Genomic DNA, 13070 nt, shown 5'->3' on the forward strand with positions numbered 1-13070 from the left:
CCATTCAGGGTGATGGCATGAGGCAGGAATATATACATTTAATTAGTGGAGTAGGGGGGTGTTAATTTAATTTTATATCTTTTTGAAATTAGTGCGTATAGTGTTAGATGGTAGGGTATGTATTTAGTACATTTATCTATTTCAAGTAAAGGAAAAGGGAGTTGTACTCCAGTCTAGTAGGTGGCGGTAATGCAACCGCCGTTAAACCTCATAGAAGAAGAACAAGAAGGTGACGTCAGATGGATTTTTCCGCTATACTTACGGTATTGATTGAACATATGCCGTTGTAGCAGAGTAGTGCTTTCTGTCGGACTCTTGCACGTTACATTTTTTCATAATATCTTGATTGATAATATGGCTTTTGACCTGTCCTCTGCCTGTGCGTCTGAAAATGCTGAGGCCTCGGAACTTCAGAGGATGATAGCAGTCGAGCATCAGAAAGCTCAGTTTGAAGCACAGGTAGCTAACGTAACTACTAAGCTAACTAGCTATCTTAAAGTGATAGCAAAGACACTACAGTATGAAGATAGGCTAAAACTGCTTTTCCAATAAATCCCCGATCACAGTTGTAGGTGACGTTGGCTAGCTAAACTGATGCGTATGAATACGAAATTGTGGCGAAAATGGGGTAAAAAATATATATTTAATACTAATACGTACGTAATTGGGTGTTAACGGTCGTCTCGCGCCGAACTGCGCATGTGCAGTCCGTCAAATCAAAGCCATTCCTTCGATATAAAGTCGTTTTAAACGAAAATGAAAACATGTCAGGTTGGAGTAATAACATGTTCAACTACTTAAGACATTGGCTCGAATCTAGGTTGTATCTTTAGATTTGGAGAAAATTAAAAACTAAGGAAGATTATAATTTTTTTTTACTTTTCTCATTGACTTCTCAAACCCTGGTCTGGTCAGTTTTGTCTGTTTCGCAAGAGTTCCCGGAAGTCTAGCGATGTTGCGCCTCTGGGTTTAAAAACTGGGCATAGTTAGCTAGTTCGCTCCCAAATACATTTCCCTATTGTTTTCTGGGCTTAAAAGTGGTTGAAAGTCAGATCATTCAGTTATGTCTCAATATCAAATGAAGGGAAAGACGATTCCTCTATCCAGTCTGTTCCCATTTGTGAAACTTAAATGTAGTTTTCTCAAGGTTATATGGTATTCCTTTACCTTTAGACAGTATAATCAAAGATAGCTATTTGCAGGTGAACTATTGCGTAAACCCGTTAAATACATTAGACTTATTTTGTGGTGTGTTTATGATGTTTTCTTCTTTCTTGTAGGTGCACACCTTCACCGACGTGTGCTGGGACAAATGCATGGATAAGCCGAGCAGCAAGCTGGACTCCCGGACGGAGACGTGCCTGGCTAGCTGTGTGGAGCGCTTCATTGACACCACCCTCACCATCACAAACCGCTTTACTCATATGGCGCAGAAAGGGGGCATGCATTGACTCAACTCAACAGGGAGAAGATGAAGAAAAGGGGATGCATTGATTCATTCAGTCACTGAGCCAGACTTTCATCGGAGTAGGCTTGTCAGATTCAACTCAACACTTCAGGGACAAGATCAAAGGACCTGTGCAACGATTATCTTCTTGTCCAATGACTATGCTGATTTATTTTTATTTTATTACGTTTATTTGGCAGGGACAATGCAGAACAAAAACGTAAGTCTCATAGCACTGAGAAATGATGTCGCACCAGATTTAGCTAATAGCTACTTTCCATCTGTAGTCCCCGGGCAGGTGAACATGGAAACATTATACACAAAACAGTCAACATAAATACATCAGACATGTAAAAAAACAAAAAAAACGAATGAGGATATAGATACATTTTTAACATTGCACATAAACATGTTGCTGTTGGATAAAAATTATCTGTAATGATGCATGCCTTTTGACTGTGCACCATGTTACAAAGTTCTAATGTGGGATCTTTAATGGTATTCATTGCTCTGCTTTGAACATGTCAATAAAAGGAATAGCCTGATGAGCAAATAGCCAGATGGGAAAATTCTTTATTTTAAGGCAACACCTCTCTGTATGTGTAGGCCATCTAGCTGATGCTGTCTGTTCAAAAATAGTAGGACATTTTGGCTGCCCGTAGCATCGAAGGCAAGAAAAACCAGCGAGCGTTTGGCCTCCCTTGATTTAAAAAGAAAAAGTATAAAATAATAGCCAATCAGTGTTGAGCTAAACTGAGTGAACTCAACTGTGAATGGTCCTGGTGCATCAACAAAAAAAAATGTAAAGGGAAGCCAGATTGGATTTGGCTTCACTCCAAACACATCACATTGACATCAAATTTGTCATTGACTAAAACTGCTTGGAATTGTTGCATCTCGTTGTGTTGTCTTCCGGTGGCTCGCTAGCTAAAATTAGCCCTTTCCTAAATTAGCCATGATTGGTGATAGGGATTCGTGGTTTTACTTAATTCTCCGTACTAACCAGTGACTTTAACGGAGATTCTGATCCCGCCATAAATTCATACATTGTACCCCCGGCCTGAATGTATGGAAGTTCAATATTTTGCCAAATGTAGAAGGCTAATGTTAACTAGCTAACGTTGCCCATGAAAGGAAGTTAAGCTATCGAGCAAGCATTTTAGCCAGGTAGCGTAGGACAACAACAAAAAAGAGATTTAAAAGGACAGAAGGTGCCAGTTGTGGTTGTGCATGTATTGTGGAATACATTTGACTAGCTTATGATCATTGCCGAAACAATTGCATTTTTCTATTCAAGAAATGTTAGGCCTACATGAAAAACTATACTTTCAGCAGTGGTAGTATCTTTTTTTCCCTTTAAGTTTTTGTTGTTGGAACGATTACATAGTTTCTTGAAGAATAAATAGGCTTATAGGCTGGCTAAATGCATGACAAGCCGAGGGGTGTGTGTCACTTTAAGAACTTGAATGGAAAATGAAAGAAGGGTTTGTATGACAGGTCATACTAGAGAATCAAAAGTGAAAGTATAGTGATCCTATGCGGTGCAATAGCCTCAACTTTATATTTGGCTGTACTTCCAACAGGTTCGTATAGCGTTTAGAATGTATTTGGTATTGTCAATTGGGTATTTTATTAGGATATGATTACGTGATATATTTGGCCCCTCATAACGCTACCTTTTGCCTTGGAATAAATAAATATAACTTCCACAGATACCGACTATGGAACTAGAAGAGATCCCTTTTTCTGGCTGGACTGCGATTGAGGAGAAGAAGCTCCAAGCAGGCGAGAAGCCCAAAGACGAGAAAGTTTACACCATGTACCATGGCACGTATCTCAAGTATGTCCAGGGTATTATCACTAGCGGGTTCCAACGCTCCAGCGATGGAATGTTGGGACCGGGGGTCTACGTGAGCCGTAATATCGACAAAGCAAAGTGTTACCCGCTGAATGCTGACAAAAAGGAAGCGGTAGTGTTGAAGTTAAAGGTGCGGGTTGGCAAGGTGAAGAAGATCGACGTTGATAACCATCCGCTTCAGAAGTCATGGCACCAGAACGGTTACGACAGTTGCTGGGTGCCACCAAACTCTGGCATTACCGCTATTAAATCTGGCCGTGAAGAGGATTGCGTCTGGGATCCCGCCCGGATTGTGGTGGTGGATGTAGCCTGCTGTATGGACGATAAAACGCGCTGGGACCTCCGAAAGCAAATACGCGGCATGAATAACCATGGTCCAAAGGACGGGTGCAGCCAGTGCCACCAGAATACCTCAAAAACTGGGTCTCACCCTATCCAAAGCTGTTGGGCATGCACCAAACAGATTTGCCCCTTTCAGAAGAAGCATGTGTGCAACAAGTAATAAGGCTATTTGCACAAACAACTAGTCCTACTTTGCGTGGCCTGTCTCGCTTTTGACCCATCACCCAATGTGACCTTGCATACCATATCAAATTAAGCTTGTTGTCCAAGTCATGTTTTAATGTATTTTGTGTAATCATTGCAATCTAATTGGGATCGAATTTGTTCTTAACTGACTTGCCTGGTTAAATAAAGGTTCAATTGTATTGGGTTCCCATTGATTAGACAAATTAAGCAATATATAGGGCCGACATGGGAAAACAACTTTAAATAAAGTGTAATTAACAATTTACTTTGGACGTTTTTGTCGTAGCCTATTATTTTGCATGTGATATACGGTATAGGCTATGCTTTAAAAAAAAATGGACCAAACAGAAGCCAGCCTAGGCTACTTAGTTTCCTAATAGGCTGCACTAATATCAAACGAGGAAACTGTGTCATATTTGACGTATACAGCTGTTTCTCGCGTGTTTTTGGGCGTTAGCCTGCTAGTCGGAACTAGGAAACTCAGAAATGTCCGATTTGTTAGCTAACTGATTGAACGCGGCACGTTTATGACTACAACCAGTTAGGAAGTTGGACATTTCAAAGTTTCCAAGTTATGAATGGCACATGAACGCGGCATTAGCCAGGTTCAGAGTCATACTGTGTGTGTGTGTGTGTGTGTATATCTCCGGTTAGGTGCACCTTCACCTCAGTAGGTGGCGGTACGTACTGTAAACGTCATGGACACCTGTTTCAGAGATTAGAGCAAGATGGCTCCATGGGAACCAGGAAGTAAATAAATGTCATTGAAGAGATTGAAGCAAAGAGACTCAACAGAGCCTCGAGAAGATCAATTATGACAATTTCAACACGTTTTCGGTAAGTTCATATGTCCCATTTTGTTTTACAGTGGAACTATATGTAAAAATGCAGAGCGTCATGAGCAAAAACGCTATAGTTTCTCTTTTTTATATAAACTATAAACAACCCAAATACTGTTGGTTTAGCTTAATTTGTGTTTGTTTGATTTTAAAATATGATATTTGCTTGAGGTTAGCACTGCAGCTGTGATCTAAACCTAGTTTGCCCTTGGTAGATCTGTCCTTCAGCGACAGGAATTTTGCCCTGACCACCATAGACAAGGTTAATCTCTTGCCGATCAGCGGAGCTGTCCTTTCAGCACAACACACAATATGGGGCCAGTTTGCATGCCTGGGGGGAAAAAAATGGGATTTCGTTTTTGAGATATCTGTAAGTGGGGAATAACAGAGCAAAACCATGTTTTTCCTTATCGAATGTCTCCCATTTTATGAAATGGATGGTTGGGTACAACTATTTTACTGCGAAAGTTGTTAATAGGCGGAAATATCAACTTTGAATATATTTGATGAATGTGAGCTTTACTTTTTGGTAGCTGATTAATTGACCACTCTCCAAGTCAAGTTGGTTCTCATTCAGTGCTGTCCTGCCTGACAGACATATTTTTATTTAACGAGGCAAGTCAGTTAACAAATTCTTATTTAAAATGACGGCCTACCGGGGAACAGTGTGTTAACTGCCTTGTTCAGGAGCAGAACGACAGATTTTTATCTTGTCAGCTCAGGGATTCGAGCCAGCAACCTTTCGGTTACTGGCCCAGCACTCTAACCACTAGGCTACCTGCCACCCCGGTAGTTACATAGTCACACATGGATGCCAATGGAAGCCAGGCTTCCCCAAATATTTGACCAATAAATACATTAAAATGATATAATTTCTCTTTCATGTCTCTCTGTGTTTGAATAATTGTCCGTCAATTCTTAAGTGGCTGAATCTCACCGGAGAAATCATCCGACCGAGGTAAACAGTGCCCCTATGTCTCAGTATGTGTGGCCCATGTATCTGAGGCTGTCTGGACCAAAAGACTACAACATGTTGCCGCCATAGCATTTGATTGATTGATGCCAGCAAGCTTATGGCCTCAGCGTTGAGCTGAGCTCAACTGTGGGTTACCTAGGTGCAGCAAGACACCCCACAAGGGAAGTTTGGATTTGGCTTCAGACCTTTGCAAAATTGTAATTTTTTAGAAAAACGTGTCTGTTTCTGGTCTGCTTGTGTTGATGTCCTACAGTAGCTAGTTTGCTACATCGGCCCTTTCTTAAGCCATGGATGGAGATGGGGATTTTGACTTAATTCTCTGTACATGCCAATGATTGACTTCCATTCTGATCTAACCATGAATTGATATGTTGTGCCACTGGCCTGAGACAATTGAAGTTCGGGGGGGGGGGCCTAAATGTGGAGTATGAAATAATTTTTACATAACTAATTTTTGCTATCGTTCTTTTTTTACATCCGTTATTAGACAGTGGCAACGATGATGATTATGAACATGGTCTTTTGCCTGCTAATGCCTGCAATGCAGTGAAGAAAACCATATGACAACAATAACGTCTAATGTAACTGACCCCTCTAACAGTACAACTGGCCCCAGCTTGGACCCCCCCGTTGAAATGGTCTAGAACCGCCACTGCTGAGGAAGCCAAACCAAATTACAACCTATGTTGTGATAACTGCATTGTTTGCTCTATAACCCGATCGTTCATATGCCAACGTGATCTACTATAAGGCATTGACAACAAACAGACAAGTCACACGCTGGCGGAATACATTCAACTACAAGCTCATACTGTAACTCATACAGTAACTCATGCTTTTGTGATGTTTCAGTTACTGTATGTTTCTATAGCCTAATTGTTACTGAGTTAGGTAGCTAGCTCAGTCTGGATGCAGACAGTTATATTGAAATGAAAGGGCTGTCTCAATTGTTCATCCAAGTTTAGGCTATCCATTTTGACTCCACATAAACTGTGTTAATGTTATGTCTTTGTCTCCCACTGCCCAGATACTAGAGTCTGCATGGCCCTCCCACCACAAGTGTACTGAATGCAGGTAGCTACATATTGAAATGAAAATAGTGTCTCAAATGTTGATTCACGTTTATTCATTTTGGCTATCGCCAGAAACCTTATGTCTTTGTCTCCCAGATACTAAAGACAACATGATCCTGAGAGTGTTTTTCCCACCACCAGTGTAACGAGTTGGAAAGAAGACTGCCCACCCAAGCATTGATGAGGCCCGAAAGCCATAATGTAGCGTAAGTATACATATGGAGTACTATTTCATATGGAATACTGTAAACCAGATGCGGGGAGTAACTAATTACAAATACTCGCATTACTGTAATTGAGTAGCTTTTTGAAGTACTTTTATAAAAAGTTTCAAAGTCAGTCATTTTACTTCTACTTGATTAAAATGTCATTGAAGTAACAATACTGCTACTTGAGTAGGCCATTTCAGTACTCTTCCTACTGCTGCTGTAAACCATGCACAAAATGGCTGGACTCAATGCAGATTAATGTCCTGCACACAGCAATAGACTGTATACGAGTATAGCATGTTCTGAGCAAAAGGAAAGGCCACAATTTGTGTGTGTGTGCGTGCGTGGCGGGCTTGTGCAAGAGTGTGATGAGTGTTTTCATTACTGTTCAACATTTTATAGTCATATTCTTTAATCCCCTGTCTGGAACCAATATGGCTAAATATCTCCGCCAGGTGAAAAAACAAGAGATCCGAAACCTTCGTTCTGACTCTGGGGACAATCATCTCTACTCCCTGGCATTCACCATAATTAATGGGCAGGCTCTGGAGCAGAAGACATGTTTATTTTTGGTTTTACATAAATTCCTATTGGAAATTGATACCTGGTAGGGGTTGGGGGAGTAGAGAGGGTAAAGTGTTTACTTTTCTTCAGGCCCTTTCCGCAGCTTGAATTGGTAGGGCTGCTGTGATTTTAAAATATGGATTGTGCTTCTAAAGTTGTTTTTGTGTATTCCTTATTTGTTGTTTATCTGTTGCATGACTTCATTTTGTAGCTGAAATTGATTTCTGAAAATAAACATTTTGTATTTGACCTACAATCGGTCACGATTGGCCATATGCAGTTTTAAGAATTTCATAGACTGTGTAGTAACGTTGTAACATTGATTTTTGTTGTTAGAAGTATTTGTGCCTTTAGAAAATTCACAGATTACATAATAGAGAAAAGGTAGAAAAAGTGACCCAGCAATAAAGTAAGAAATAACCTACTGCTGGGTCAAAAATGCATGAATAACTATAACCCAGCAAAAGAGCAAAAAGCAACACACTTCTGGGTCAAAATAACCACCATTTTGGGTAAATCATTCACGAACCCATCAATACTGAGTCGAAATAACCCAGTGTTGGGTATGTACTATAGTGACCCAGCGCTGGTTTACAGAAATGACCCAAATGGGTAATTATTGACCCAGCATTTTTTTGTTATGTTGCAAGAGTAGGGGCTGAATATATAATATCCACAGAGGAACCTTTGACTGGGAAAAATGACAGTTTTTAGTGAGCCTACTTGTTTTCATTAGAGCCAATTACAATACAAATCCCAAATCAAATAAGACGTCCAAATGCAATATGGCTGCCACAATATTATTAAAGGACCAATGCAGTCATTTTATCTCAATATCAAACAATTTCTGTGTAACAATTAAGTACCTTACTGTGATTGTTTTCCATAAAAATAGTAAATAAATAAAATCGCAAAGAGAAATTTCTCAAGCAGAATTTTGCTAGGACTGTCTGGGGGTGGTATAAGTGGGGAGGGGAAAACTGAAAACTAGCTGTTATTGGCAGAGCGGTTTGGAACTCTCTCTTTCTTATTGGTCTATTAACTAATTTACCACCTGGTGATATCACCTGGCAGGCCAAAACTCCATCCCACTAAAACAGGCTTAAATTTCAGGCAGTCTTTTCAAACAGCTTTTACACTAAAAGGCCATTATCATAAGTTTCACAATTTCACAGTAGTATTCCAACCTCATAGTGGAAATATATTTAGAACACAGGAAAATCAAATTTTTGGTAAAGTTCATGATGCCATTGACCTTAACAAGGGCCACTGGATCAGTAGAAGCAAAATAGCCCCATAACATCAAAAATCCACAACCATATTTTACAGTAGGTATGAGGTAACTTTCTTTAATATGCTTCTGTTTTTCAATGCCAAACCCACCACTGGTGTGTGTGTGTGTGTGTGTGTGTGTGTGTGGCTAAAGAGATTTATTTTCATGTTCTCTGACCATAGCACCGGTTCAAATCCAAGTGTCAATGCCGTTTATCAAACTCCAGGCTGTGTTATGGTCAGATGACATGAAAAAAGAGCTCTTTGATCATGCACACAAGTGGTGGGTTCGACGTCTACAAACAGAAGCATATGCAGAAAAGTACCTACGGATAAATATAGTGGTGCATCTTTGATGTTATGGGGCTTTTTTTGCTTCCACTGATCCATGGGCCCCTTTTAAGGTCAACGGCATCATACCAAGTAGGACATTTTAGCTAAAAAATGGTTTCCTCTGCCAGCAGCCTAAACTTGGCCACCAGTGGATCTTCCAGCAAGACAATAACCCCAAGCACACATCAAAATCCACAAATAAATACTTAATTGGCCACAAAAATCAACATTTTGCAATAGCCATCTCAGTCTCGGGACTTGAAATCAATTAAAACACATGGTTTGAATCTGAGAGGGCAGACCATAATCGCAGACGGATATCAAGAATCTGGAAGGATTCTGTATGGCAAAATTGGTCTAAGATCCCTCCCAATGTGTTCTTATTTGAACAAAGCATTTGAGAAAAGGGCTCCGTGCTGTTATCCTTGCAAGGTGAAGTATTAAAAGCTATCAAAAACAGGGGGGTCAATGCCTTTTTCAGAAAAAAACTATTACTTGTTAAAGAAAATCTCTTTCTGTGAGCAACTGTATTAGTGTAAAATGATAATTTCCCACTTTTTTTTTAGCATACATTTTTGCTCATCGTTATCAAGGATGTCAATTTCGTAACTGACTGACTGCATTTGGAAAATATTCAGACCCTTTCACTTTTTCCAAAGTTTGTTACATTACAGCCATATTCTAAAATTAATTAAGTAATTTTTTTCCCTCATCAATCTACACACAGTAGCCCATAATGACAAAGCGAAAACAGGTTTTTAGAAATTTTTGCAAATGTATTAAAAGTAAAAAACGGATACCTTATTTACATAAGATTTCAGACCCTTTGCTTAAGACTCAATTTACCTCCGGTGCATCCTTTTTCCATTGATCATCCTTGATGTTTCCTCAACTTGATTGGAGCCCACCTGTAGTAAATTAAATTGATTGGACATGATTTGGAAAGGCACACAACTGTCTAGATAAGGTCCCACAGATGACAGTGCATGTCAGAGCAAAAACCAAGACAGGTTGAAGGAATTGTCCATAGAGCTCCGAGACAGGATTTTATCAAGGCACAGATCTGGGGAAGTGTACCAACAAATTTCTGCAGCATTGAAGGTCCCCAAGAACACAGTGGCCTCCATCATTCTTAAATGGAAGAAGTTTGGAACCACCAAGACTCTTCCGAGAGCTGGCCGCCTGGCCAAACTGAGCAATCAGGGGAGAAGGGCCTTGGATCAACTCGAGGCCCTTCTCAGAGCTCCAGAGTTCCTCTGTGGAGATGGCAGAACCTTCCATAAGGACAACCATCTTTGCATCACTCCACCAATCAGACCTTTATGGTAGAGTGGCCAGACGGAAGCCACTCCTCAGTAAAAGGCACATGACAGCCCGCTTGGAGTTTGCCAAAAGGCACCTAATGGACTCTCAGACCACGAGAAACAAGATTCTCTGGTCTGATGAAACCAAGATTGAACTCTTTGGCCTGAATGCCAAGGATCAGGTCTGCAGGAAAACAGGCAACTCTCGTCACCTGGCCAATACCATCCCTACAGTGAAGCATGGTGGTGGCAGCATCAGCGGCAGGGACTGGGAGACTAGTCAGGATCGATGCAAATTACAGAGAGATCCTTGATGAAAACCTGCTCCAGATCGCTCAGGACCTCACTGGGGCGAAGGTGAACCTTCCAACAGGACAACGACCCTAAGCACACAGCCAAGATAATGCAGGAGTGGCTTCAGGACTAGTCTCTGAATGTTCTTGAGTGGCCCAGCCAGAGCCCGGACTTGAACCCGATCAAACTTCTTTGGAGAGACCTGATAATATCTTTGCAGCAACGCTCCCCATCCAACCTGACAGAGCTTGAGAGGATCAACCGAGAAGAATGGGAGACCGGTGTGTCAAGCTTGTAGCATCATACCCAAGAAGACTCGAGGCTTTAATCGCTGCCAAAGGTCCTTCAACAATGTACTGAGTAAAGGGTTTGAATACTTTTGTAAATGTGATATTTCAGTATTTTTATTTATTTAGGAAAAATGTAATCTGTTTTTGCTTTGTCATTATGGATTATTATGTGTAGTAGAATAATGGAAAAAACAATTTATTTCAATACTTTCCGAGTGTGTGTGTGTGTGTGTGTGTGTGTGTGTGAGTGGATCTGTGTGTGTGTGAGTGGATCTGTGCAGCGTCCCTCAGAACCAACGCTTCTTAGAGCGCAGGACATGGGCTACAACTAACTAACCTCTAAGTAAACTAAGGTTGTCCTCACAGGTTTTCTCACTGTGCTCATCTCCTGCTGGGTCTGCCCCAGACTAATCACAGCCTACCACCCACATTGCTATTTGCCAAATTATCATCCTACCCGACTTGACCTGCAGGACATTTTTCCACATTTAACATAAAAAAAACATACTCACACCTTTGCTGTGTTTTTGATGGCAACCAGCCTTAAAAAAATGGAATCCAGCCACAGTGGGGAGATCCAACAATTAGAATTTTTAGTCACCCACAAGCTATATTCAGAATGACTGCCAGGGTTAGAATGGTTAATGAATTAGACTAGCTAAATCATCTTAACTGGGACAACCATTTCAGCAATGGGTGCAGTAAGTCAACTAACTTATTGGATTAGTTTAGAAAATGTTTCTTATTCCTCTTTGTGTAGCATAAGATACATTCATGTACATACAAAAGCCCAGATATTGAAGCAAACAATTTAAAAAATGTAACTACAATAGAGCATGTTGGGAAATATGATAATGATGGGCATGGTTTTGCAGACCAGCATGGAACAGCTTGGTCACCAGCATTCCAGCATCACCAGCATAAACGGATCACCAGCATGCCAGCATCACTAGCTTGACCAGATCGTCAGCCTGCCTAACCAGCTAGACCATGCTGGTCTGACCAGCTTTACCAGCAATCAGACCAGCACTAACCAACTTTGACCAGCATAGACCAGCATGCAATTTAGGCTGATCTGTACTAGTTTTTTCAGCAGGGAACTACAACCACTACTTTATCTCCTCACCCTGTTAGGGCACACTCATGTCTTGGTCACTTCAAATACTTTATATCAACCTTGCACACTTCGTTTCAGTGGGGAAAATAGGGAAAATGTTAGAGCTTTACATGTACGCTATTAGAGTACCTGACTGTTGTATTACAGGTTGATTTCATGTAACTTGGTTAACTTGTGTGCTTGTGTCATTAAAGGCAGTGCCCACTGTTCATATGCTGTAAGTGTGTGAATAAGACTAAAACATGAACACCGATTGAAAATATATACTAAACTAAAATATAAACGCAACATGTAAAGTGTTGGTGAGCTGAAATAAAAGTTCCCAGAAATGTTCCACATGCACAAATAGCTTATTTCTCAAAAATGTTGTGCACAAATTTGTTTACATCCCTGTTAGTGAGCATTTATACTTTGCCACGATAATCCATCCACCTGACAGGTGTGGCATATCAAGAAGCTGATTAAACAACATGCTCATTACACACGTCCACCTTGTGCTGGGGACAATAAAAGGCCACTCTAAAATGTGCAGTTTTGTCACACAAAACATATCCACAGATGTCTCAAGTTTGGAGGTAGCGTGCAATTGCCATGCTGACTTCAGGAATGCCCACCAGAGCTGTTGCCAGAGAATTGCGTGTTCATTTTTCTTACTATAAGCCGCCTCCAATGTCATTTTAGAGAATTTGACAGTACGTCCAACCGGCCTCACAACTGCAGACCATGTGTAACCACACCATGCCAGCCCAGGACCTCCACACCTGGGATCGTCTGACCAACTTTGTCGCAAGGATCTGTACACAATTCTTGGAAGCTGAAAATGGCACAGTTCTTCCCTGGCCTGCATACTCACCAGACATGTTACCCATTGAGCATGATCTGGATTGACATGTTGTAACGTTCGTCGTTATAGAGGGACCAAGGCGCAGCGGAGGTTTGGTTCATCATCATTTTTATTTAGAACGG

At 40.8% G+C, this 13070-nt stretch overlaps 3 protein-coding genes across 8 annotated transcripts in view; all 3 read left to right on the plus strand.

Annotated features, from left to right (window-relative positions):
• Positions 1-236: 236 nt before the first annotated feature.
• On the plus strand, positions 237-2006 carry LOC115166270 (mitochondrial import inner membrane translocase subunit Tim8 B). Its single transcript, XM_029720115.1, has 2 exons — positions 237-459; positions 1281-2006. Exons 1-2 carry the CDS (start codon positions 355-357, stop codon positions 1449-1451), a joined length of 276 nt encoding a protein of 91 aa, XP_029575975.1. The 5' UTR covers positions 237-354; the 3' UTR covers positions 1452-2006.
• A 927-nt stretch (positions 2007-2933) lies between these two features.
• gig2o (grass carp reovirus (GCRV)-induced gene 2o) lies at positions 2934-4098 on the plus strand. The gene is made up of 2 exons (XM_029720114.1): positions 2934-3030; positions 3160-4098. The coding sequence occupies exon 2, from the start codon at positions 3169-3171 to the stop codon at positions 3805-3807; it is 639 nt and encodes a 212-aa protein (XP_029575974.1). The 5' UTR covers positions 2934-3030; positions 3160-3168; the 3' UTR covers positions 3808-4098.
• Positions 4099-4227: 129 nt separating this feature from the next.
• The window catches only part of snx19a (sorting nexin 19a), a 46132-nt gene continuing 37289 nt past the window's right edge, over positions 4228-13070 (plus strand). For 3 of the 6 annotated variants that reach the window (XM_029720108.1, XM_029720109.1, XM_029720110.1), the window contains exons 1-3: positions 4228-4670; positions 6676-6722; positions 6818-6927. The gene's annotated coding sequence lies outside the window, so the exon portion shown is untranslated. Of the gene's footprint in view, positions 4671-6675; positions 6723-6793; positions 6928-13070 lie in introns of all 6 variants that reach the window. The other 3 variants (XM_029720112.1, XM_029720113.1, XM_029720111.1) reach the window with 2 other exon arrangements.

The sequence above is a fragment of the Salmo trutta genome, chromosome 28 (genome assembly GCF_901001165.1).
Source record: "Salmo trutta chromosome 28, fSalTru1.1, whole genome shotgun sequence".
Taxonomy (NCBI): domain Eukaryota; kingdom Metazoa; phylum Chordata; class Actinopteri; order Salmoniformes; family Salmonidae; genus Salmo; species Salmo trutta.